At 38.4% G+C, this 26,189-nt stretch overlaps 1 protein-coding gene across 1 annotated transcript in view; it reads left to right on the forward strand.

The window, feature by feature from the left end:
• The window catches only part of LOC108967119 (protein still life, isoforms C/SIF type 2), a gene marked incomplete at its 3' end in the record, with an annotated part of 282,692 nt that overhangs the window by 210,038 nt on the left and 46,465 nt on the right, over window positions 1-26,189 (forward strand). The window contains 3 exon segments of the mRNA XM_018930366.1: window positions 3,749-3,906; window positions 14,098-14,268; window positions 21,988-22,182. Coding sequence (XP_018785911.1) covers window positions 3,749-3,906; window positions 14,098-14,268; window positions 21,988-22,182 — 524 coding nt within the window.

Below are 26,189 nucleotides of genomic sequence, written 5' to 3' on the forward strand. Positions count from 1 at the left end.
GACGGACGGACGGACAGACAGACATCCGGATTTCAACTCTACTCGTCACCCTGATCACTTTGGTATATATAACCCTATATCTGACTCTTTTAGTTTCCGGACTTACAAACAACCGTTTTGTGATCAAAACTATAATACTCTCTTTAGCAACTTTGTTGCGAAAGTATAAAAAGATCGAACAACAGTGCCACAATTCTTATATACTAATCTTTAGCAGAGGAGTAAATAATTTTAGTAGTAGTAGTAAATAAATTTAGTAGTTGATTCGAAGAAAGGAGCAGCGGTTGATATCAGTGCCATTTTTCTCTCATTCTATAGCAAAAAATTAACTTCCACAAAGCATGAATATTTTGACAGCACTTCCAGATTTCCATAACACTAAAATACTATTTTATTATATTTTTACATAATTACTTAAGATTTGCTTAAGTTTTTCTATGAAAAATTTCTGAGTTTCATTCTTTTCATTTCATGCACCTTCACTATGTGCACCTATGCCGTAATCATTACCGCTGAAAATACTAATTAGTTTAGCCTCATATATACTTTACGCGCACACAAACACACATGCAAGGGCAGCATTGTAATTACTTTAAAATTACACCGGGTAACCTGCGTGTGCAACTTTCATCCCTGCCGAAGCTGGCACTGCCTTCCTTTTATTTTATTGTCTATTTTATTATTTCCCTACACATTGCATTCTTCACTTTTTTGCATTTCTTCTGCTTCACAGCTACTCGTGCAACTTCCTCAAATATATGTATGTACATATGTGCTTGCAACCGCAGTTGCAGTGCATTATTTGACAGTCTTCGAGGCGTCGGTTTCGCCCGGCGGCGCATTGCCCATATGCCAATGTGCTTTTAGCAGCCGAACTACTCGCAACCTGCTATTGCATTTTTAGTGCTGCGCAGTTAGTTGCATGTCAGTTGGCGCTTAATGCCGCTTATACAGTTAAGATAAATGCCACATTTCGCCACGCTTAATGATGCCACACACCAACTACTAACCCTTCGCCGACTTGCAACAACTTTAGCGTTGCAACGTCATTGCAGCACGCAGGGCAACCTACTCTCTCTCTAGTTAAGGAAAATAGAAAAAATAGCATATGCTCGTATTCGTGTGTATGTGTGTGCTCTTGTGTGCTGCAAACACTTATGGTTAGATGGGAGAATTTGTTTCCTGCTGAATTTGTTGCATTCTTGCTCGCGTGCAAATAAGTGCACCGCATCCAACTTGGCGTTATTTGAAATTTACGCTCATTGCTGTGTTACTTATTTAGCATCAATGTTGTAATTTTAGGTATTTTTCATTTTTACGTGAGAAACTCTCGTAAATAACGGTGTTAATTTGGAGAAGTTTGTCAGTGAAATGTTGGTGGAAAAGGAATTCCAAGCAATTTATTTGGTCGCATTAGTGTTAAGGTGTGCGTATTGTGGTATTTGTTCCAATTGTTCAAAAATGCACAGAAAGTACCATTTCTTTTACAAAATTCCCAGGTTAGTTGTCGAAGTAAGATCCATCTTTCAGAAAATATTCGACACAATTTGCACCAGTCAAAGTCAAATTTCGTTATTCATCTTCCCAACTACTTTGAATAATATTTATCGGTAATTCCTTTAAAACCGCTAGAACTTTACCATTTTCAAGTAAGGATTAGCTCTGCACATCCGTTTTGTTGTTCTTTAGACGGATAATTGCTATTCGAACTTTTTCATAGTCGGGCAAAGAAACGTCTGCTCCACCGTCATCGAGTGAGGAATCGGGTTCACCATCTCTAAGTGTTATGCTTTCACTGCCATTCAGTAGGTTGGTAAAGTATTCCCTCTTCAATTTTAGTACGCTCTGCGCATCGGTCGCTAGATCACCTCTGGGGGGTTCTACAAGTATGCTCTGGTCTTGAAACCTACTGTCAGTCACAGCTTCTTTTTGTAGAATTTTAGAGTATTACCCTGTCGGCCTGCTTGTCAAGCTCTTCGTACTCACGTTTTTCATGTGTCTCGCTTTCCTTTTAAGATATCGGTATATACCACATACCCCACCTGTTATAACATTGGGAAGTAGGCAGTCTGTTTTGTCTACACTGCGGCACAAAACTCCTGATCCTACTAGCTGTTCCTTTTGCATTTTCCGAAAACCAATGGTTTCGGTTACGACTGTACGTAAGGAGCTTGAAATGCCGTCCCACTGTTCCCTTATACCGAATTATTGACGAGTGCTCTCGGACAGCAGGAAGTCGAGTAGAAAATCGTTCAACTACGTCAAAGCTTCCTTTTGTTCCTTGCTTTTTTTTTGCCAGTGGCGGGTGCGTATCTATGCTGCAAAAAGATATCGGTCCAAGTCAATGTTAGGACCTCGGAGCTTCCACACATCTAAATCACTAGAGACGTATCTTCCCTCACTCTCCTCTCTTTCACAACATTATAGATTTGGCTGGTGGTTTTTCATCCGCAGACAGTCAGATAGCTTGACGAACTTTCCTCTGTTGAAATCTAGTACTGGAGATAACCGTATTTCGGACCCTGGCGAAGTCGATCAGCTTCAACCATTTTGAGGATGTTTCATCATGGAAGCTAAATTTACCGACAGTTGTGCCAAAGATACCTTCCTTGCTCACCCCGGTGTTAAAGTTGCTAAAAGGGTTTTAACATCGTGGCGGTTGTAGCTCTCATAGATGCGCTCCAAGCGCTTATAGAAGACATCTTTGGTCTCATCGTCTTTCGCTTCCATCGGGACGTGGGCGCAACACAGCTATATGTTGAGGGACTTCGCTATGATTCCGACTATTGGCTAGATGTTCAACCACTGGGGTTGAACCCCCGACTACGGAGTCTCTCTCTCACAACGAATTTGCGCTCCTTTATATGGCCACTGTAGTAAATACCAGAAGGACCTACTCGCCTCTGTCCTTGCCCCGTCCATCACATTTGTTGGACAGCGGTGATGTCAGCCTTCACTCTAACGAGTACATCAACCGGCTGTTGTGCTCAATTAAGGGACCGGACATTCCTGGTGCATGCCCTTAAACTGTAATCCTTAATTCGTTTGCCATGGTCGCCATCAAAAGGGTTAGAGGGGGGGCTGATTGAACCAAAAGGATACAAATACTATCTAAGGTTTATTGAAAATGGGCAGAAAATCATGAATGGCTTCCATGCCTTTGTAAAATCATCGATAGAAGAAAACTTAACTTGCCTCTCAATAAAACAGCAACAATAGCAGAAATAAATGTACCGTTAATGTAGGAAATAATCGTTTTGATACTAAAAACTTTGCTTTAAGTAGTATATTTAACAAATCTCGTGCGGCAAGTTAACGGCTCCATAAAGTTTTATTTATTATGTGAAGCTAAGTTAAGTTCGGTTGAGTTAAGTAGTATTTTCATGATTTGTGGAGATTTAAAGAAACTTTTCGGCACACACATGGCACACATGCGTTAACCGACAATGCCAGATTTGCGCAACTGCACATACATGCACAAACCATGTATCTGGAATATATATATATAACCAATATATAACGGTAAAAATATACACACATATATATAGAGGCATATATCTGCACTTTGGGCAACCGCTTGCTTTCAACTCCAAAGTCCATTTGGCACCACCCGCACTTTACACACACGCACACAAACGCAAGTACATATATACATATATGTCCGTTTATGTGCATGCATGTGGTTGGTATACATATATATTTATCTCTTCATTATGCTCATTTATTTGTGTACATTTTCCCTTTGCAGATGGCACCGGTAAAGATTTATATTCACCTGAGGCCGAAAGCTCACCGGCACCATCATCCGTTGAACCGACACCAGCACAAATGGTCGCTGCCGCCACCAAGCCGACCTCACGTACAAGCAGTTTCGAAATTGAGAATCTTCTCAAGACCGCAGAGCAGGTACGTGTAAGGCTAACGATCTCTCATACACACACACACACACGCACATACAATCATACTCATAAAAACACCAAACCAAACACACTCATATCTATCATATACATTTGTATATATGTATGTATGTGCATAAACATGTGACCAACTGCAAGCGCCGAGCGCCCACACACCGAGTCTGTGAAGTATAAAGTTGTTGCCGATTGCCAGCAGAATGAACTTTCAACTGCGTTTATAGCGGTTGTTGCTATTATTGTGGTTGCTGGCGTTGTTGTTGTTTACGTTGTTGACGTTGTTGTAGACGCACATGTGCCGGCAAATTGCACGTAAAACTTGAGAGTTTAAAAACGAGAAATAAAATCGAGTAAAAAATAATAAAATTAATCTGCAAGTTGCTCCATAACTTAGCATTTGCGGGCATTCTAGCATATGTGTGTGTGTGCGCGCTGCTTGCCATTGCGTTAATGTGTTTATATGTAGCATATGTGCATATGTATGTCTCCTTGTATATACTCATGGGTTCACACGTTCATTTGGTGGGTATGTGCTTAGTATGTGCGAAATTGTCTTTAAGTATTCCAAAACTGGTTGAGAATTGCATAAACATTTAAATTATCTTTTATTTTGTTTTTGCATTCTTCTATATTGTTTAAGTTTGCAAAGCTTTCTCTGAATGTTCACGAGCACTTGCGTATATAGTATGTTGACTCTTCACGCTTTATCATATTTTTATTAATTAATGATATTTTTATAAATTTCTTGGTAAAAATATTTATGTGAGCTTCTTTAATATATTATAGTAAAAACTTATATGGTACCTAGATAAATACGTTAAATTATTTTTACTATAAGCAATGCATATTCAATACTTATATTTAGAAAATTTTGCACTTTAAATCACATTCCAGTAATATTTTTGGTGCTGCCACAAGTTCTGTTACAAGCTCAGTGTTATTCGATAAGAATACCTTTTGCTTTCACACAAGCCTTGGAACGATATGGCCATAGAACAATAGCAGCACACACAGTTTATTCGAAACATAGATTTTTTGAGACTCACCGAATTCCTATGCTATTTTCTCCAACTCTAGTGACAAACTGTAGTCCAATGCTTTGAAGTCTTAACTTCTAGACGGCGACTATAAAACCAGGCATATCGCTTTTAAGCCACTACTGGTTGGTTTTTCAACTTTTGTGCTGCAACAGAATCTTGCTGGAAAAAAATGCTCTCCGTCGAAAAAAGTATTGCTTAACTGCTTTAGCAATTTTTATTATTTTACCTTTTATATTTTTGTATTAATTTTACCTTTGAAAAAGCTATCAAGAGTGCATGCGAAGATCTGCACTTTGGGCAACCACTTGCTTTCAACTCCAAAGTGCATTTGCCTCGAAATATTACGTTTTGGAAATATTCCGCTTTTCGACAAGCTCATAAATTTCATTTGAGCATTTTCCACAATTATGTTAAGCAAACATCGCTGTATGTTTTTTAGCTCCCACTCCAATGTTCATATTCGAAAGCAAACTCTGAACGGATTAGATACATGTGTCGACACAGCATTCAAGTTATAATAAATAAAAAATAATGGCACTTTTTTCTGCGAATTTGCCCTTGCTGTATGCCTTGTAAACTTTGTAACAGAACTTATGGCAAATCTAAGTATGTACCCTACTGTTAACTCCATCTCTCCCTATACACACCTCACAAATTATCTCCCTAAACCTAGTTATTGTTTAAGTTTCAAATCAGTAAAATGTAAATGAAAAGTGTTGTCTACATTTAGGCTGAATAAAAAGCAAGAAAAAAATATCATGATTATGAGATATATATAGGAACTAATTTATGATCACTTGATGGTTTTAGTAAATCTTTGAGAATAAGTTCTAATGTCAAGAAAATGCTTAAAGCAATGGAAACTCAAGTCTTTAAACACGACCAACAAAGGGCATTCCATAAAGTTACTTTTGATTAATATAAATAACCGACATTTACTGCTTCTTTTCCGCAAAGAGCCTAACACTTTCCGCTACTAAATCTCTTGCGACTATATTTACGACTTGACGATGGTAAACATCTTCTTCCTCTTTACCGATACTGAATCGCAAACCTTCACAGCTGGAGCATTCTCTTCCATCCTGACAAGATGATCTAGCTAGCGCAGCCGCCTTCTCTTGATTCGCAGAATGTACAATTTGTTCGATTTTACTTTTCAATTTCCTAGAGTTTCTTTTCGTGCAGTCGAAGGCGGCTTTAAAATCGACGAACAGATGTACTCTATCACTTTGCATACGACCGCGAACATAGAACAGAGCCGTAATAAAGGCGCTAGCGGGCAGCACCTAGAGAAAATACGAACAAATGTTTTGGCTACACACAAGTCAAACGGCCAACCGGTGTTCACTACAACATACCGGTCCTCTGAACACAGTAGAAAGCAGAAGAGAAGTTTTAGATTTATCAGCGCAACGAATTCCTATCCAACCAGTTTCTGAGATGCTTTTGCAGACACTATCCTTTCACTTTTAGAGCAAAGCCCAGGAACAACTAGAAAACATTCCTTGATTAAGTCGACGATGGTGTGTAATACGCCATCTGCAGTTAGTTGAATCCGTTGACAATTAACCTTGCAACCCAGACAGGGTCAGGTTATATAATAATAGAGAATTCTGTCATATCATATGGCCCTCACAGAGTACTTACCTCTGATATCTCACATGAGCAAGTACGCTTAGCAGAATCTGCAACCAATGAATGATGAAACGTACTTTCGATTCACAATTTTATTACACTTAACCTTAAATTGTCAGCTGATGACAGTCTGGCTAAAAAAAACGCGAACAATTTGAATGAGAATTGAGTACAGAAGATATAATATAATTATAATTAATCTTAATCAGTTCAAAGCGACTAGTTTTCCTAAGATAACGCTAGGAGTTGGAGAAGAGTGGCAGTGGCTTCTTTATGGATGGGCCAAAGCTGTCAACTCCAGCTTCAGACTTTTTGACTATGGCAGTGTCTTCCAACCTGAGGTTGCAGCCATTAAGGTAGCAATAGATTTACTCAACCGGGGGGCAGCCTCCTTTGGAGAAGTGACCATTCACTCAGATACCAGAGTGGCGATGTCAGTCTTGAACTCATTAATAGTGCGTTCAGGGTTGCCATCTAACCTAACCTAACTTAACGCTAGGAGTTAAAAACTTCCACCCTTAAGATTAGACTGAAACTAACACTATTTACATAGCCACCACAGGCCGTCCCTTTCTAACTAAATTATTTATGACATCTCAAGTTAGTTAGCCAAGGCAACGAAAAAATACTAGATATGAACAACACCTTGAAAATAACTAAAAATAACTATTTTTCTTTTATTATGAATGCATGAAATTAAAAATTGAGTTCACCTTTGTTGCCACCATGCCATTCATGCCGCCTCCTTAGCCAACTAATGACAATACACTTTAACATTTTACGATGCAGTTCACACAATTAAGCACACTTACGTTTACACAGTGGGAATAGAACAGAAAGACTTAAGTGCAAAGGCCACAGCAGCTAAGATATCCTTCGCTGCGCACACGAAAGGACATTTGTATTTTTAATACTCTAGCGCAACAAAATGCTACTCTTACTTCAAGCAGCCGTTCGTCAAACAGCACCAGCGTCTTAAAAAATAAAGCAAATAAAGAAATGCGCTTCTTCTCAATAGCTGCTAAGAATATATGGACCCAAAAAAAGTCGCCTATCCATTCAAAGCCATAATGAAATAATAACAAGAATAGGATTGCCAAGCAGCCACGCAGCCACGTTGCTGCAGCCATTTCCACAGGCCAGTAAGCGGGTGAAATAAATTTGCAAAAGTGCCACTAAATTTGCCACAACGTCAACGAAATGTCAAAAGGCTATACAAACAGACCGGTGCACGCGCTCACCAAAACGCACACACCAGCTTACCACCACAGAAAGAGAGAGAGAGAGACAAAGAGATGGCAAGGCGTACGGCGTCAGCGGCTACGCAAAGCGAGTTAAGCTTTACCAATTTTATTTTTTGTATGTGTTCCACTCACAAGGACTTCGACTGCGTATTGTAGGTATCTCAAGGACCTTTTGCCGCACGTAACCACACTATCGCACAATTTAAATTTGGCTCACTTACTCGCTATTCACTCACTCACTCGCTCACTTATAGTGTGCTCGAGCATCAATCCTTTAAAATAGAATCAAGGATAAAAGTGTACAACATAAGCTATGCAGCTTGACTGCCAACAACAATGTTACTGTGAGATATTTCAAAATATAAAATACAAAAACAACGCAAAGAGAAACAACAGAAAAAACTGTGAAAAACGCATGAAAGGCGAACAAATGAATCTGCTCGTAAGTAGCGTGGCAGGAGCGTAGAGGTGAGCGGCTAAGCGGCTGAGCTGAATGGCAACAAAGAAAGCCACCAAATGCTCTTTGTTACGCTGAATGGTAAAATGAAACCTTCCTGAAAGTGCTTTTATCATCGGTGGTCTAGGTGTGCATACACGGTGCAGGAATTTTTACGAGTTGGCGGTGAAAATAAGAATTGAGATGAGTTTTCTTCAACAACTTTGCGCTTTGAGCGATCTCGGGAGACTACACTCTGGGAGCGCTGGAAGAGAAATGCTTTGATTTCATATACATATTTTCGATCCTTCGAATCAAATTTTTTCATAAAAGTAAGCCATAATTTGATGCCTTTCAGTCAGAACATAACCTCAAAACCTTATTTTTGACTTCTGCCTCAGAGCTTTCCGTCTTTCATAAGATCTAAGGTGGTCAACTATATGTGCTCGGGTTCTGAAGCGAAAATCCGAAGACCACTTCCCTAGACAACTTTTTCTGTAAATAGATCCCATAATTTTAGGTATTCGTTAGAATCTATTAGAGATGTCTCCTCCGTGATAACAAAAAGAAGTCCGTTTTGGTATAAGATCAGGCCGGCAGGTCAAGTCACATCTTTGCTTTCAAATATCTCAAATAACGGTCACAGTGATTCGAAGAAATTACCTAAAGAGACCCCAATTTGGTGAACATTATATTTGTGGTAAGAGGTAGACAAGAGCTCAGAAGATCCTTCGAAATATTCCTCGAAACTTTTTCATATACATGAATTGTGTAACCATTTATGGAACGAATCTCTTCAAGAAGTACTATGATGGTCTATAATGATCCAATTTCTACAAGGGCTCTAAAACTTTGGCTGATTGTATTTTTGTTCCTATAGCCGCTGAAAGCATTCCCAAATAATTTTGATGGATGCTATCGCGTTGACAGTTTTTGGTCGGATATTAATCCGAGTCCATTCTGGTTACGTAGACCTGTTTGTCGAAAGAACAGAGTTGCTTTTATCTTCTTTTCAGGTTCTATAAATGAATCACTTGACATTTCAACAATTTTGATACTTCGTTATTAAGTTTTTCAAAGTTTCCAGTTCAAACCGTTTTGCATATGTTCGCACTAACCTAGTTCTAGAGATCATTTCCCAAATTTATCAATAAACACCTCGAGTGCGAATTCGCGCTACAATTTCCAACTAATTTAGTTCTATGGATTGTTTCTGGTTCTTCAGGAAACACCCTTAGTTCTTTAGATCTCTGGATACGCACTAGAATTTCAAACTAATCTAGTTCTGTGGATCAGTTCGGGTTTATCACGAAACAGTCTGTGCATTACCAAAAAACATACCTTTGAGAAATGCCAATAAATTTTTTTCAGTGTAAAGTTATGCATTTATCAAGGACTACATAAAAGTACTGACAGCCAGCGAAGAGTCCACTTCCTTTAATGACACTTTACTAAATAGGTGAACCTTGAACACATAATATTTACATACACACGCATACAGCTCAAGTGGAAGAATAAAGCCGATAAACCGAGATGCATACAATCGTAAAATATCATATATGGCATGTGCCAGCACCTCTAACGGTTGGATAAAGAAAAATATAAACTAAAGACTAAAGAAAAGCAGAAGAGCCTACTACCTAAAGTGGATACTCTAATCTCAAGTTGAGGTTTACAAGCAAGTGTACCAAGGAGACCGAGCGCCAACACGATTAGACAAGCGAAAATACATATGAACAAACTTTTTTGTCAAATCCATTTGTGAAATTTAAGCGCCAGCTCTTTCGGTGTGAATCCGCGGCAGAAAGACACCGCAATGAGCCAGGCAGCCGCTCACTATTACCGACGCCGACACCGACGCCACCGCCAAACAAGCTACCTCTGTCACTTACACGCCACCACAGCGGCAGGATGGCAATCGCACCGCAACGCAAAGGCGGCTTGTTATTGGCGCGCGACGGAACGAAGGAAGCGAAGGAAGCTCCAGCGGCAGCTTATGCAAATGAATGCCGCCAAAGCAGCAGAAACAAAGCGCGCAAATCATTTACATAATGAAAAGTGTAAAAGGAAAATGCCAAGAGGCAGTGGAGCGCAATCCTGCGGCGCGCGGCATGTGGCATGTGTGTTGTACATACGAGCCATGCGAATGATTGTGGGCCACAATGAATGCATTCCACATCGCACTCGAGCAGGAAATTGTGCGCGCTCGCATAAATGTTGACTGACAAAAAACCGAAGTTGCTTTGCTCTTGTTGCTGTATGTTGTACGTATGTTATTATGCCAAAATCAGCGAAGGAAGCAAGTAAGCGAAGGATGTTGCGGCAAATAAGGCACAAACAGGCACGAAGTTATGTGTAGGCATCTATGTGCGCCTAAGTAGAAGAAGGTAGCTTGTAAAGTGACAGCCTTGTAATGTGTTGTTAAGGCAACAACAAGCGCAACAACAGCACCGTGTAGCGGTTGTAAGCAAAAACTACAGTCAGCGCTACAAGTACGCCACACACACAATGCAACCAGTAAGCCCCAAACGTCAAACTGTCGACCTGTCTTGAACGGTCTCATGTATGTTGTTGCCCCTAACCTCCAGCCATCCTGGCAGGCATCAACTGTCAGTGTCAAATGCACTTCGTCTTCGCATGCTGTTGCTCCCCAACTATTGTCGCCAATACAGGAGCGCTCCCTCTAACCGCAAAAATGCGTATTAAACACCTTCCATTTACACTGTCGACCAAGCGATTGTCAACCAGCGCTTGCTTCCGGCTTCGTGCGGAGCGGAGCGTGAGAGCCCAACGAAACCGCAAACTGAATTGGAAATGTCATGGCAAGAAAGCACTTTAATGTCGAGCAGAGTTGCATTGCGGCGTAGTCTAGAGCTTTAGCTACCGACATGTAGGGGTCTATAGCTACTGTTATTTGTGTAGTGTACATATATTTACAAGCAAATCATTGGAAATGCATTATGATTGTAATGATTTTAATAATTTTGTTACACAAACCTGAAGTTACACTTTGCTCCTAAGGCAACCTATTCCTCTACGTCACTATTATTAATGAGCTGACGTTAGAGGAGAAAAGGAATAACCTTGCTGACAGGTTTTCCCACTAAACACTGAGCTTGCACTTAATGCTTTTATCTATCTTAATCTTTATTTATTGATGGCATCTGGCAATAAGTGGTTCATATTGTTTCGTAACGTTCTTTAAAAACACTGAGCTTCCACTTCATGAGCTTTCACTTCATGAGCTTTCCCTTCATAAGCTTTCACTGAAAGATTTTATGGAAAATATTTCTTTAAATTTTTACTTTTTATTGCTCCCAAAATACTAAGCTTTCACTTAAGAGCTTGCACACTATGTTTTTATCAGTCGATTGTTTTATAAAACTTTGAATATTTTCATAAACAATATATAAACCACTATAGTCTCACCCTCAACTTATGCTGTTTTCAAAGTTTGGTTCTAAACAGTCTAAGTGAGCTTTCATAGCTTACAAATATACCATGCCAAGTAAAAAAATTTTTAGAATTAGTTAGTTTTTTTTAATTTTTAGAAAGTTAGAGAATTCTTAGTCCGAAATAACATGAGTTAAAAAGGTACAGAAAAATTTCTCGAGAGCACTCAAGATTATTACCTGCTGGAATATCGAAATCCCGAATAATGAGAATTAAAGTATTATGATTTAGTCCCACAGCCGAAGTATTTCTACCATATATTCGACTTGGAATACTACCAAGATGGTAACATTCAGATGCGTTCATCTCAAAATTAGCAGTGAGATGTTGATAAAAAAAGTCCGTGAAGTGATGCCAGTTATGTCTACTTATTAGAGTGGGTCAAGAAAAATTATATTTTGCTGCAAATATTAGAGACAAGATATTTTTTTCATATTAGAGATACTGAGATATGGATTTTGTTAAGGAAACCATAGGAAATTGAAAAGCTTGAGACCTTCCTATTAATATTCGGAGATCGTACTTCTTGAGAAATCTATGAGCTGTTTGCCAACCATTTTTTCAAAGTTTAAAGTAGATTAACATCAACTTGTCGAAGCTCAAAGTAATCCCCCTTTCCAATCCTCGAAACAGCTTTTTAAGCCTAAACTAAGAGCTGTCGACCCATAATCACGGCCTATTTTTACTAATAGCTTCGCGCGAACTACGCATAACCACTCTCAAAAAGTATTCCTTGCAGCCATTTTGGCTAACCGAAATTAGTTCGGAGTACACCACACCTCGATAATCGAAGAAACTGTCAACATAATCTTGATTTTTGACCTGCTTTGACGAGGTTTTTTCGGTCATAAGCATTGATTCCAGATTTATCGATAGTCATATACCTTTCAAAACATTCTGGTAATCGAAAATCATTGTTCCATAGACGTTAACTTGACGGTTTTTCTCGTAAAAATTGAGTGATTTTGACACCAATCGTGTTTTCGCTTTTCTTAGGCTCTAGTAGGCCAGCCGAAGAATGCTTTTCACTGATCCTTCCGATATTCCAACGATGCCAGTAAGATATCTGATATCTATTAATCGTCGATCCCTAAGCACCAATTCCTTTATTCTATTGACGTGTTGATCATCAGTTAATGTTGTGGCCATCCTGAAAGTGGGTTTTCGTCAACGCGCTCTCAACCCTCTTTGCGTATTTTGTGACAAGCAAAAACACTTGCTCACGGCAACCTGTTATCACCCAAAGTCTTTTCCAGTATGCTTGAACGTTTTGATTCCGCACAAAGAATTTCACGAAACTTCTTTGCTGAATAATTTCATTCATCGCAAAAATCGCCGAATGCACTTTATGTCATACCAACCTTAAAAATAATATTTTGACGAACTGAAAAAGTCTTACAATTTTTTCGTCGCAGCATTAGACTGCAGTTCACAGCGCGAAGTTCAGCTTGAAACGAGAAGGGAGAAAAGCACAGTCTGCCTTTTTTATTTCGCATATAGACTCATTATATAGTAAATAACTATACATGAAGTTGAAGAAATTATATTTATTTCCAAGAATATATATATTAAACAAAGTATGTATGTACTTATATATATGAGTATTGTCTGTATATAATGATTTTCCATATTTCATTCGCTCTTAATGGTAACTAACTCACACAAATCGCACCAACAACACTACAAAAAACCTCTACACTGCAATGTATGTATGTAGCTTTTTTAGCACTAAATCGAAATTAATTAATTAATTAATTAAGCACCAGCCATTTGACCCGCTCCAACAAAAAACACCCGCCCACCCATGCAGTCAATCACACTTTTTTTACAATTCACCACTTGCTCCACCCCCTTTTTTAATACGAAAATTATTTGCACAGATTTACACCACTCACATTTTTGCTAACTTCACAATTTTCTTTCTTTCTTCATCTACTTTTTTATATCATCTTGTATTTGAATCCAAATTAAATAAATTGTTTGCAAACACCACGTTTTACAATATAATGAACAACAATAACAACAATTAATAATATAATGAAAATTTATAACAATTAATAAATGTACCAAAACAACTACAACAACACTACTACTACTATTACTACTACAACTACAACTACAACAAACCAACCAAACAACTAACAAACATAACCACCAAAAATACTCTCTAAATTATAACTGAAAATCATAACTTAAATTAAACCAAAAAATTAAAATTACTAAATTGATTGACCAATGCAAAAACGAAAACGCACAAACAAAAATTTAATTGAAATAAAAATTCAAAAATACAAAAACAAAAAAACATCAATCAACCTACTTCCATCGTCATCATCGTTGACTTTGTTTGTGTCGATGGAAACGCTTGATTGAAGGTTACCGGATTTTGTCGTTCACCTCAGGAAACCCGTAAATCCAGCCCGACTGGTTCTGTCACATCGTCAGTCTCGAATGCCGCACTGACACCGTCACGTCAACTCACCGATGCTGAGAAATTGCGCAAGGTCATTTTGGAGTTGGTCGACACGGAACGTACTTATGTTAAGGTGAGTAGCATTTACTGTAGATTATCTTATTCAAAGTATAATATCTGTAAATGTGTTATATAAAATGGGATACTTACTTATTATTTATTTAATAACCTCGCTGAGAGAAATAAATTTCGAAACTCATTCCGAAATGACCAGAATACCTGATATTTGAGTGTCGTAGCATGAGTAGTTCTATGAGCAAAGTCAAGTATTATGAACTCTCAGAAGAAAACACGTTAAGCTCACCAAAAGCCGATCAAAAGTATTTGTAACTATTACGTGAAGAAAAGTCGTTCTTCGTTGAGAAGAAATCATATCTTCCCATTAATTTAAATTAGCGTAGGTCGACTTCGAATCTTTTTAGATACATTGCTGTCCAAAATAAATGAATATTTAATTCCCACGGAGCTTTTTATCATTATTAGAGAGCTATTAAACTTTGTGACAATATAACTACTAGCTTTATCTTTAATATATGTGACCTGGTCTACGAAAAGAGAGCTAACGTGCGAAAACTAGTTTTCTGGGAAACAGCTGTTAAAAATCTCATCTTCCATCCGAATCAACTAAAAAGTGAAAACTGGTTTTGACATCTAAGCCCCCTTTCCGTAGACCAGTTAACATATAGTTTTTAGTCTTTTAAAAATTTCGTATATTTTAGTAAAACATTTACTATAATTTTGTTTAACCTGCGAGAACCAAGAACTCGAATATAAGACTCGGACCTGTTAATATCATAAACCCTTGAAATACGTAGGACAACTTCTTTAAGAAGTTTGATTCCTGAATAATTGTCTCAAGTACAATCATAGAGATTCTGAAACACTGAGCTCCTGCCGTGGCAAATATGTTATCATATCTAAGGTTCTAGTTCAACACTGATAGATTTCTTTGGGCCCGACAACGAAAAATTTCGCCTGTTGATCCCAAAAAATGGCTTCGGTTAAACAGGCAAATTATTTTCCAACAGCTACATCGAAGCATGACTTAAATGATAACATATATCTATAAAAACTGTGATCTCTATCGGTGTCATTCGACCAGAATCGAGATGGTTGCTAGTATATCTCACTAAGTCCTACGAAAATAACAGAGGAAACGCCAAAAACTGCCAAGCAGATGAGCTTGTTAGAGAGAACAACCTTAACCCATTTTCATCTGACAGGCTAAGGATTGATATTGTGCAGATCTCTTTCCCTCTAGCTTGAGTTCTATGGACCTACCGTAAGCTAGGCGAACGCTGGTCAATAACCAAAACTTGTGCGGCTACTTAATCCTTCTGGTCCAAAGATGAAGCTGTCCTTTAACTATTTCTACTTGAATTTAGCAAGATTCATCTTGCCACCATTGTAGGTGTTCTCACAGGATACTGTCCAATACTCTCAAATACGATGAGTTTTGGAAATCAAAAAGAGCCAGCGTTCACAACTGTCCAACTATCCAAGTGAGATCCTGTGTTACCTTTAGTCGATACGATAGTCCACAGAAACGGACTTATATATACACCCAGTCGAATATTTTCCTCTCATCAACCTTAGAATAGATTAGATGAGTAAGTGAGGATTGGGCCGCAACCTAGGATTTATTGTGCCTTCATCTAAGTCACAACTAAGTCCCAACTAGCCACAGCAAATAGATAAGTTCCAATACACTGCTAGGTGCTATTGATGCGATGTGACGCCTATTTGGAAACATGGATCCAAGGGCCTTAATCCAGCGCCTTCAGACTCCTGTTCAGGTTATTAGCAGATGTTCTGGTATTTCAGACTCTAAGTCGCAGAACCGGCAAATCGCACAATAAGCTAGGGCCATGTTAAGTAAGTACTTCTTGAGCTTGCCATGGGCAGTCTAGAAGGCAACGCTTAGCCTGAGTTTTATCCTTGGGAGATTGACTACATATTTGAACCTCTTGAGGCTCATGCTTGGTAGTTGTTGCCACTGCCTCTCCCTACTCACTGTATAATCCTTGCGGAGCAGCTCCATTATTGTGAAGGGACCAATCGCAATAAAAGGTTCCGGTCCTACCATGTTGGTGGATGTTGCGAGCCCATCAAGCTCATCAGCCAGATCATTCCCTTCTATACCTTTCGCTTTGAGTGCCGCTTAGCTAATATTTACCATAGTTTAGCTATACGTTCATTGCGTTAGTTGCGTTGGAGGTATAACTCTACATACCCAGTAATAGCAAAGATCTCTGCAGGAAAATGCTCAGCAACTTACCCATAGATATGGTTCTGCGACCTCTGCGCCAATTTCCTCCGACGTTTTTGATCTGTCAGTGAACCTCTTCGTTGCACTGTATCCAAGCAGTAGCTCGAGAACAGTTTGTGACATGAATATTGATCCAATCTGTTCCAGAAGTCGTTTTCAGCTTTACTCTATGTGTGAATACCCGAAACAGCTCAGAATTAATAGAATAAACTAAGAGAACCTTACAACATAACTATCATAATACATTAAATAATAAATCCCAATGGTCGAATAAGAATGGGTACTTGTAAATATATCCCATTTCTCGAACCCGGGCCTTGATCGCTACATAAATTTCACAGCAAATCCTATTACTCCTGCATAATACTCATTTGGTTTTCAGTAATTCCATAGCTTCTTCCTTAAAAGGACTGTAATGACCAGGAAACCTATGTACATCAACGATTTTTGTAAAGCTTCTAGCTGTAATGTCACCTTTCTTTTTTCTCTGTGGGTTCGGAGTATCTCAACTCAAAAGTTGCCTATGCTTTCCTGGCAGTCCTGAGACTTTTACTTAAGGCTTTTCAATAAATAAGTATAATTCTAAGGACTCAAAGCCAAACTACTTAAGACAAGTAGACAAAACTTGGAGAAACGCTGAAGCAGATATTATTGATTATGCGAGTACACTAAGTATTATCTAAAGTCACGAGCAATTCACTTCATAGAAAGCCAATGATATCATCTCACCTATACAACGACGTTGCAATGAAAAACCACACAGCACTTTCGCACACGCAGAGATATTCACGTCAAATATCGGCCATTATGCAGCAAATCATCTTAGAATTAATTACTTTTCGCCTTAAGTGGGCCGCGGCAAAGAAAAAGAAAGAGTCTTACCAAGCTTATAATGTACGAATGAGTGGCGTTTTATAATGACACCAAGACTTTGAGCAGACGAGCCAATGAATGGAGTCAATTGGGTTTGAAGTGTTTCGCTAAGCGATTGCGTGAGTGGCGGCGGAGAAGCAGAAAGAAGTTGCTGAAGAGGCGAGAAGTTGCTGAAGAGGCTTAGGTACTTATATGTATATAGCACAGGTGCAAAAACAGCTAACAGCAGATGTGGCACTTCATGCTTAAGTATACAAACCTACAGTCACATGTACAGTAGCTACGAATACTATTTGACTGACAGCAGTTTGACGTGGAAGTGACATTTTATGACACCCACACTAAATATAGGAGTACAAATTTTTGGGGTGTCATGAAGGGAATGTAAATTTTAAGGTCATGCCGCATTGCGATTAAGCAATAATGGCAAAATGGTGGAAAAGTTTTACGCAAATAGGAAGAGACAGCTAAAGAAGCACAACAAAAAAGAATAACGCTCGCGGTGCTTTGCTATGCTCAATGCCAAATTAACGCTTTTGAATTGCAGATAACTATGAGGCGTTAATTTTATGCTAATTTCATAAAGATTTTCGCAATGAATATGCAAACGAATAAACGTAACAGTCGACTGATGAGTCGAACTTGCCACACCCAGCTAAAGCAACAACACAACACTCTCACTACGTGTAGTTGCAAAATAACGGTAGTTAAGCTACATTTTGTAGTGTTGCAAAGAAGAAGTACGAAGAAGTTAATGATAAAGCACTAGCGAAGTGGAGAACCGGCGAAGAGGGGACAGTTGGAGTGGCGAGGGGTTTGGCACGCAACATTGCTTTGTGCTCATTAGAGACGCGCGCTCAAAGCCGTTAAGCAAACATTGAGATAATAATAATTAAAATTTTAATTTGCAAATTATGTAAAGTCAAGGCAAGAGAGGACGAGAAAGGCGAGATTAGCGCGGAAATACAAGTTCTTATAAGTTAAAGCCGAACCAAGGCAGCTACTAAGGGCTTATATGGAGTGCGGACAAGCGGGAAATATTAGAGATTTGGTGCGAGTAGCTTCTATTTATTTCTCGAATACAACTACAATGATATGGCCCAGCTTACCACAGCACACCAACCGTTTTTCTTCTTCGCTGTTTAGCCAGATACCAAGTGTAGCCAAGTCCTTTACGTATCCTTTCCAACGAAGTGAAGGTCTTCCACTAATTTAACCAGCAGGTACTGCTGTACTCAAATACGCTCACAGCTAGAGAGTTTTCATCCGTTCGGACGACAAAACTTAGCCAACGTAGCCGTTATCTTTTACTTCGCTGAACTATGTCAATGTGGTCCTATAGCTCGTACAGCTCATAGTTCTATCAACTGGGGATTCGCCATTTCCAATGCGGAATAAATCTTCCGCAGAACCTTTTCTCGAGATCTCGTAACGCCGACTTAGCAGATTTTACCATCATCCATACCTCTGCACGACATAACAGGATGGGGATGACAAATGGGGACATATTACTACTGTTACTGCTGGTTTCAAGATAGACGAAGTTATCTGCGACTTCGATGTTATGACTGTCAACAGGGACTTGGGAAACAAGTGTTTCTTTGATGATAGAATATATTTCATCTTGTCATCGTTCCCTACCATACCCATTTGTTTCGCTTCTTTGTCCAATAGCTTACATTTAGGTAGGCGCACAACGTCAGTTTTAGTTTTGCGGATATACCAAATTCAGATATTACAGTATAAAGACAGCTCCTTTTCGCGCTACCGAAAGCAGCATTGTAATCGACAATGAGAGAAGAATCCTGTTTCCACTGGTCTTTTCCAAGATTTAGCGCAAGGTGAATATCTGGTCTAAGTGAATATCTGCCCTAAGGCCACACTGATAAGGTGCAAACAGCTCGATAGAACCTTCAATGCTATGTTGAGGAAGCTTATTTCACGGTATTTAGCGCAGATTGCCGCGTCTTCCTTTTTGTGGATTGGATAGAGCACACTTAAATTTCCATCGTCGGGTCTGTTTTCGTCCGACCATATTCTACAAATAAGCTGATGCTGTTCCTTATCAGTTCAACTTTTTTTCCAAAATGAAAGAAATCATATCACTCTTATTGATAAACCCTGTACATATTTTAAATAGCACTGTCTTTGAATTAAACTCGTAAATCCTTTAAAAGGGATAAACTTACTGCTGCTTGCCGAGCACTAGTGGAAAATAACGCGCTTCAACTATTCAGGTAAAATAATTATTACATAAAGGAAATAAGACAACATTATAGATACTCAGTAAATGAGAAAGGGCAAAACAGAAGAGAGAGAACAAAAAGAGGATTCCTTAAAAGTACCGCATTGTTGATTATTAAGTCAAGTTCGTAACTCGAATAAAAGTAGCGGACAAATAAAATGCAGCGGCTAAAAAATTATGACTATCAGCTACAAACAACAACCAAAGCAAAAACAAAAAGTGAAACAAAGGTGAAAACAGAAAAAATAGAACACACTCGAAAGAATGGTGTGGTACACCTGGATTTGTCGGTAATTTTTATCACCAACTTTTCACGCCAATACATATTTAAAGCACACATATACAAAAACAAACATATTCGTATATATGTAAGTCTATTTTTGTAAATAGAGCGCATTTCTCAAGGTATTCGTAATTTTCCGCTGCCAGCGCCGACAGTCGGCGGCAGCCTTTTAATGAGTTTGAGGAAGTTTTGCGCAACTTGGCAGAATTTATACGGCGATGCCAAAAGTGCAAACAGCAAACGCCAAACGCCACTAATTGGTAGCGTTGGTGGTGGCATCAACTTTTGCCGCAACCGCACGAGTCACAAAAGCGTGGACCACGCGATGATACCAGCCGCCACCACTAACGGTATGCTGCATGGCGTGGCGTGGCATGTTCGCCGGCAATCTCTAATTCAAACTTTTATTTACCGAACCACTATTGTTTCAAAGTTTTCACGCGGTATTAGCATACACCATTACAGAGATATAATTCTGCGCCTTTATTTCCAGTTTTAATTTTGCGTACTATTTGAGCGGAAAGCACCAAACACCGCCACACTTATTGGAAATGTGCAGACGCCCACACATTCGTATCTCTCTCTCTCGCTCAAGTGTGAAACTTTCCTAACACTTCCGTCCTTTGCTTTTTTGTAGCGAATGTCCGCAGGCGAAGTAGTGTCCTCTTTTTTCCGATTCGATTGCCGTTTTGTACTTCCGTTCCACCACACTCACTTCTTGTCTTAACTTAACTTAGTTACCGAACTCCCTCGCTCTTTCTCCGTCGCGCCTTATTTTTCGACTTATTCTAATTTTAATTAAAATATTTGTAAAGTACATAATTTTTCATTTCTTCGTTACATTAACGATTTGGGTCACAGCCGCCTTCGGACTATATGTGCTTAGCATCGCATAAATGCACCGTTATTGTTAAGTGGCTTTGTGGTGGTAAGAGCATTATTTCCTAGGTGATTTTATCGGACTTCACGACTCTCTCTTTTTTTTTTTTTTTTTTTTTTTTTTTTTTTTTTTTTTTTTTTTTTTTTTTTTTTTTTTTTTTTTTTTTTTTTTTGTTACAAACGGAATTTTAGACCAACACCTTAAAATTTGAGACGCGATTTCGATACGAATCTTGTTCCAACTTTAGATTTTTCAAAGCAGAAGCAACCTTGGCACCTGATATGAGATCGGGAAAAGCAATGAGAGCGGTATAATTTTTGAAAGCTTAAAGTGGTCTCAGCAGAACTACGAAAAAGTAGATAATGAGATTATAGTTCTTCTCATTAACTACTTTTTCTTTTTGTATCCCCTTTTTGACATAACCTCACATTATATGTCAAAAATTCCAAGAGACAGAAGTTTTGTTAAATCCACCTCCACATTTACTACAAATTCTTCTTCTTTATTGGCCCCGACAGCGCTTCCGCTTCCGCGTTAATTAGAGATTCCAATTGCAACCAAATTCTTCTCCACCTGGTCTTTCCAACGAAGTGGAGGTCTTCGTCTTCCTCTGCTTCCCACGGCGGGTACTGCGTTGAATACTTTCAGAGCTGGAATATTTTCATCCAGCCAAGTCGCAAATACGACGACTGTTTGGTTGATGACAGGAGTCTGTGCCAAGATTTAATAAATATCTGTTCAGTTCTTGATTTTCGAGGGCTAAAGCCACACTGATAAGGTGAAATCAGTTTGTTGAGGGTGCGCTTTAATCTTAATCTTAGTGTTCACAAACAATGTAGTTTTTTGAGAAAAATCACATTCTTGCTTCAAATTTGCAAACGCACWAGCGGCTAAACTATTTAAACGAGGTAGGTCAAATTAAAAGTATTGGTTAGATAGTTTTAAGAGGGTGTTCACAAACAATGTTGTTTTTTGAGAAAAATCACAGTTTGCGCAGATTGTCTCCCTTTTTTTGAACTGGCTTTCGTCCGAATTATTTATTATTATTCTAGAATTATTTCGACCGGCAATTTATCGGCCCCGCCGATTTTTTGCTCTTCAGACGGGTATTTGCTATTCTAACTTCTTCATGGTCGGGTTCACAAATTATAAGAGYCTATAATTATATACATATATATATATTGTTTTTTTAAATTTTCTTAATTTTTTATAATTCTAATATCATTATATTATATGTTACAGCATTTAAACAATCTGTTGGAGCACTATTTGGAGCCGATGAAACGCGAAACATTCCTATCGAATGCCGAAATTAATGCACTCTTTGGTAACATTCACGAAATTGTCACATTCCAAAGGCAATTTTTGCAGAATCTCGAAGAAGCGTTGGAATTGGAGCCAGACTTTCATAAGTTCGAGCATTCTAGTCAGTTTCGGGTAAGTAAATAATACAAGCTCAAGTGGGTAATGTTTTCATAAACTACTTAAAACTTAAACTGGAGAATTGATAAGAGGAGTAGTTACTGATATATGATAAGATATATTATAAAAAAACATATACACTTAAGAACTGCTACCTTTTTTTCACTGAAACCAAGTTATCTACTTTTAAGAAGTAAACCTAACGAATTCAAGAATCTTATAATGATTAGTTGTTGGCTTTGTTTGATAAGACCTAAGGCAATAGCAAATAATAGTTCGTTTCTTTATAAACCAAAAATATCCCTGGTTTAAGTCTTGGCTGAGCCTTAAGTTAATCGCCAAAGGGAATTCTCAACAGCTGTCAACTTCGACAGGCTGTTTGGGTTTCTGGCATGAAACGTAACCAAATTCATATGCTACTGTCAAGGCCACGTAAAGTCAGTTTGTAATTTATGATGAGAATCAATACGCTCTATATATTAGATTGAAGCAAAAAAAAACGACTATTGAGTTATTGGTTCAAACGAAACTTAATACAGAGAAAAATATCAAAGAATTTGTCTCAAATTTTGTATTTCTAAGAAAACTTCGTGTGCGGAATAGTGGCTAATGTTGCAAAATGTTATCAAAAACACAAAGCTACGAGAGTTACAAAGCCTACAAAGGTGATCGAGAGATCGTTTAAAATATGCCTAGTTCTGGAGGACTTTCGACCTCTTCAACCGATGAAAATACAATATAAAAAATGTAAAAAGTATGATGCTTAAAAATCGACAGGAAGGCGTTAGACAGATCTCTCGTGAGTCAGTATCAGTTTAAACAATAAGTCATTCTCAATAATGAGGACTCTAGACGTATCCACAGTGGTTTCGAGTGTACGGTTAGCATCGCGACCCTACCTTTAGAGTAGTATTCACTCCGCGCTCCAGAACAGTAGATCTACTGCTACTAATTGAAAATACTTCCGCACTGCAATGGTCAGAAATCCGGAAAGTGAAATTTATAATTGGTTTCCAAAAGTATACTCTCCTCTACCGTCCCTCTCATCAAGCGACTTCTTCCCTTCCCTCGAAGGAATGCGAGTAGTGAAAACACTGCCGGAGCTTGACTTATAGATCTCGTTAACCAAATATTTTGTAATGAAATCGAAGTGTGAGGAATCTATAGTGTCCACTCTCGCGGTTAGTTTGTACTCTGAGGAAAACTTTGACTATGTGTATGCTGGTGTGTTTGCCATTTTCTTTCAAAACCGATTTAGACGATGTCAATGACTAAATTTTTTGTCAATCGCTGAATATTATCTTCCAAGGCCTCAATATTCTCGGGCTTATCTGCGTAGATAAGCGACTTCACATAACTTTACAAATAATCGTCCAGGATCTTAGAGGCCCTATCATAACCTTACAGAAAGTAGTGCAGCGGTGTAAAATCTCACGACCTTGTACGCCATGTCAAAGACCTATGGATCCGAGAAATGCGCTCACCAACAGTTTCCTTTAATACATTGATTATTTCCTTGACTTTACTGCTTGTTGGAACCAATGCTCATTCACACCAACATTGTCCAGTTCCGAAACGAAAAAGTCATCAATCATGCTCTATAGCATTGCCCATTGGCGGTATAGTTATGGCCGATTTCATTTTTGAAAAAATATGAACCAATGACGAATGATTCCCTCTGCCCATAGAGCACACCAAGGCTTGGAGTGTAAAAATTTTTTATATAAACTTATCCCATTATAAAAAAATTATATTCATCGCTTAGCAAAATGTTCTAAAGAAAATCGTGATCGGTGGCAATTGCCTAGCTCAAATTGTTGTTCTTTTTTTATTTTTTTATTTGTTTTTTTTTTTTTTTTGATTTAGTATGTTAATAAAAGAAAGTCGAAGTGAACAGGGTTGCATATAAAACCAATAACCGCTCCACTATTGCCTCGCTATTGAGCTTTCGTTTAACATTGGTAAACTGGTAAGAAGTACACAGGCGTAACTGAATAACGGAATTTAATGCACTTACTAAGCAATAAGTCTCAAGTTCTACATTTCTGAATATGAATATTTATTTTTCCAATAAGCAAGCATTCTTGGAATTGCAAAGAAACAGCAAGCACCATGAGTGCTAGAGTTTATGAACACAATACCAACTGTTTGGCTGCTCGAAGAAGTGTGGGTTTCCGTTATTGTTTGTTGTCTGGGAAAACATTTCTCATGCAACTTTTCCACATTTATTGTAATCTTTGCTTAACTTACTTTCAAGCAGCGATTCACCTCATTGTTTCCACGCAGGGCCGCCATGACTTGGCTACCTGGACAGAGGAGAGGCAGCTCGTAGATTTGCCTATTAGCGTAACGCCAACTGGCGAATGTCTAAATGTCTCGCTGCAACTGTTTTTCTTGAACACAATTGCATCCGCGCCACTGCCATGTTCGCTTCCTTGTACTACCATGTTTCCTCACTGACATTTCATTAGAAACGATAATAAATTTTGTTCTATGCAGAAAAAGCGCAAAACAACAAAAAAACGCAAAACAAAAAATACCAAAAAAAAAAATAAGAAAACAAAGAAAGGCGGAATGCAAATGAATAAAAGAGCGGAAATCGTAAAAATTTTCCAATTTAAACACAACAACAATAACAATTGCAATACCAAATAGAAATTTCAAGGAAGCACACTCACACTGACACACCCACTCGAACTAAAATCTAAAGCGCCGTAAATAATTACAAAAACGAAGCACACGAAGCAGCAGAAGTTGTAACGAAATACTCATAAAATGGAGAGAAAGCAAACAGCAAATACATAAAAAAGCACAGTTAGTACTTAGAAGTAGCTGTTATAAATCCCGTTGCACAGCACCAGACACACACATCAACAAAGATGCTGAAGTGTGGAACATTAGTGGACCGAGGCACTGCATTGTTGTTGTCGTTGTAGCATAAATACTAGCAGTGGCGGTTGGCTATCACGCATTTTCCACACCAAACACCAAAGGATATTTAAATTGTTGCACCAACTTGTTTGACCGTGTTAGCTCTGTTGCTTCGGCTTTGTTTGGCTGCTGCTAAGCAAACAAGCGCGGAAGTGGAGTGTAGTCGCAGACATATGTACTAGAGAAATATCCACAACACTGACGAGGGTGGTTGCAGAGCTCAGTAGTGTCTCCAGGTTTTAAATATACATGCCTTGCGAGTTGAGTTTGTGACTACTAGCGAAAGATGCATTCGAGGAGTTTTCAAGATACTTGACAGCTCAGTAATGGGTTTACTTCTTTATATGGTCGACTACAAGTTGAGTGTATGATTACTGAAAGAAGAGTCAGAGAAACACTTTTCATGTTTCGGAAAACTCATGAAATGTCTCTTAAATAAAATAAAGGGTCCAATGGGAAATTCGACAAAGTCTAAAGTTCGCATATGAAAGACTGTGCAGTGGTTCTGTCAATTTTTGACAATCTATATTATTACATAAGCGGGTAATAGACATTGCGTATTGCTGAAGTTAGCAACTGAATCTGAAATTTCAATGCACTTTCGACCATGTTTTCAGAACCAAACATGCAGTCACAATTTCTGAAAGACTAACAAGCAGTCAAAACAAGGTCCCAAGACGATATATTCGGCCCCCAAGTGGTGACTACATATGGAAAAGTAAGCGTTCAAATTGCATCAAAGAGGCATTCTACAAATTTCCAACACCCTTTTTATATCGGAAAACTCAAGACACATTATTGAAATAAAATAAAAATCTTCACTAAAAATCCGTCAATATTTAGCGAGACTTTCATCTGTGAAGAGATCTGTTAATTTTCGACAAGCGACGTCATTAAACAAATTTTTGACAGCTGTTGAGTCTTAAATTTTATTAAAATACTCAAAATTCTTCAAACTAAAGAAAAAATCATCTTTGCACAAAGTAACTCTTTTCTTATTCTTCCACCTATGCAAGCGCCCTCGTAAAATCTTATTTCATTGCATGTAAATACCAGCAAAACTAACAATATCCTTGTGCCAGTGCCGGTGC

This window comes from Bactrocera latifrons, unplaced genomic scaffold, assembly GCF_001853355.1.
Source record: "Bactrocera latifrons isolate USDA-ARS-PBARC rearing strain unplaced genomic scaffold, ASM185335v1 scaffold_178, whole genome shotgun sequence".
Taxonomy (NCBI): Eukaryota; Metazoa; Arthropoda; class Insecta; order Diptera; family Tephritidae; genus Bactrocera; species Bactrocera latifrons.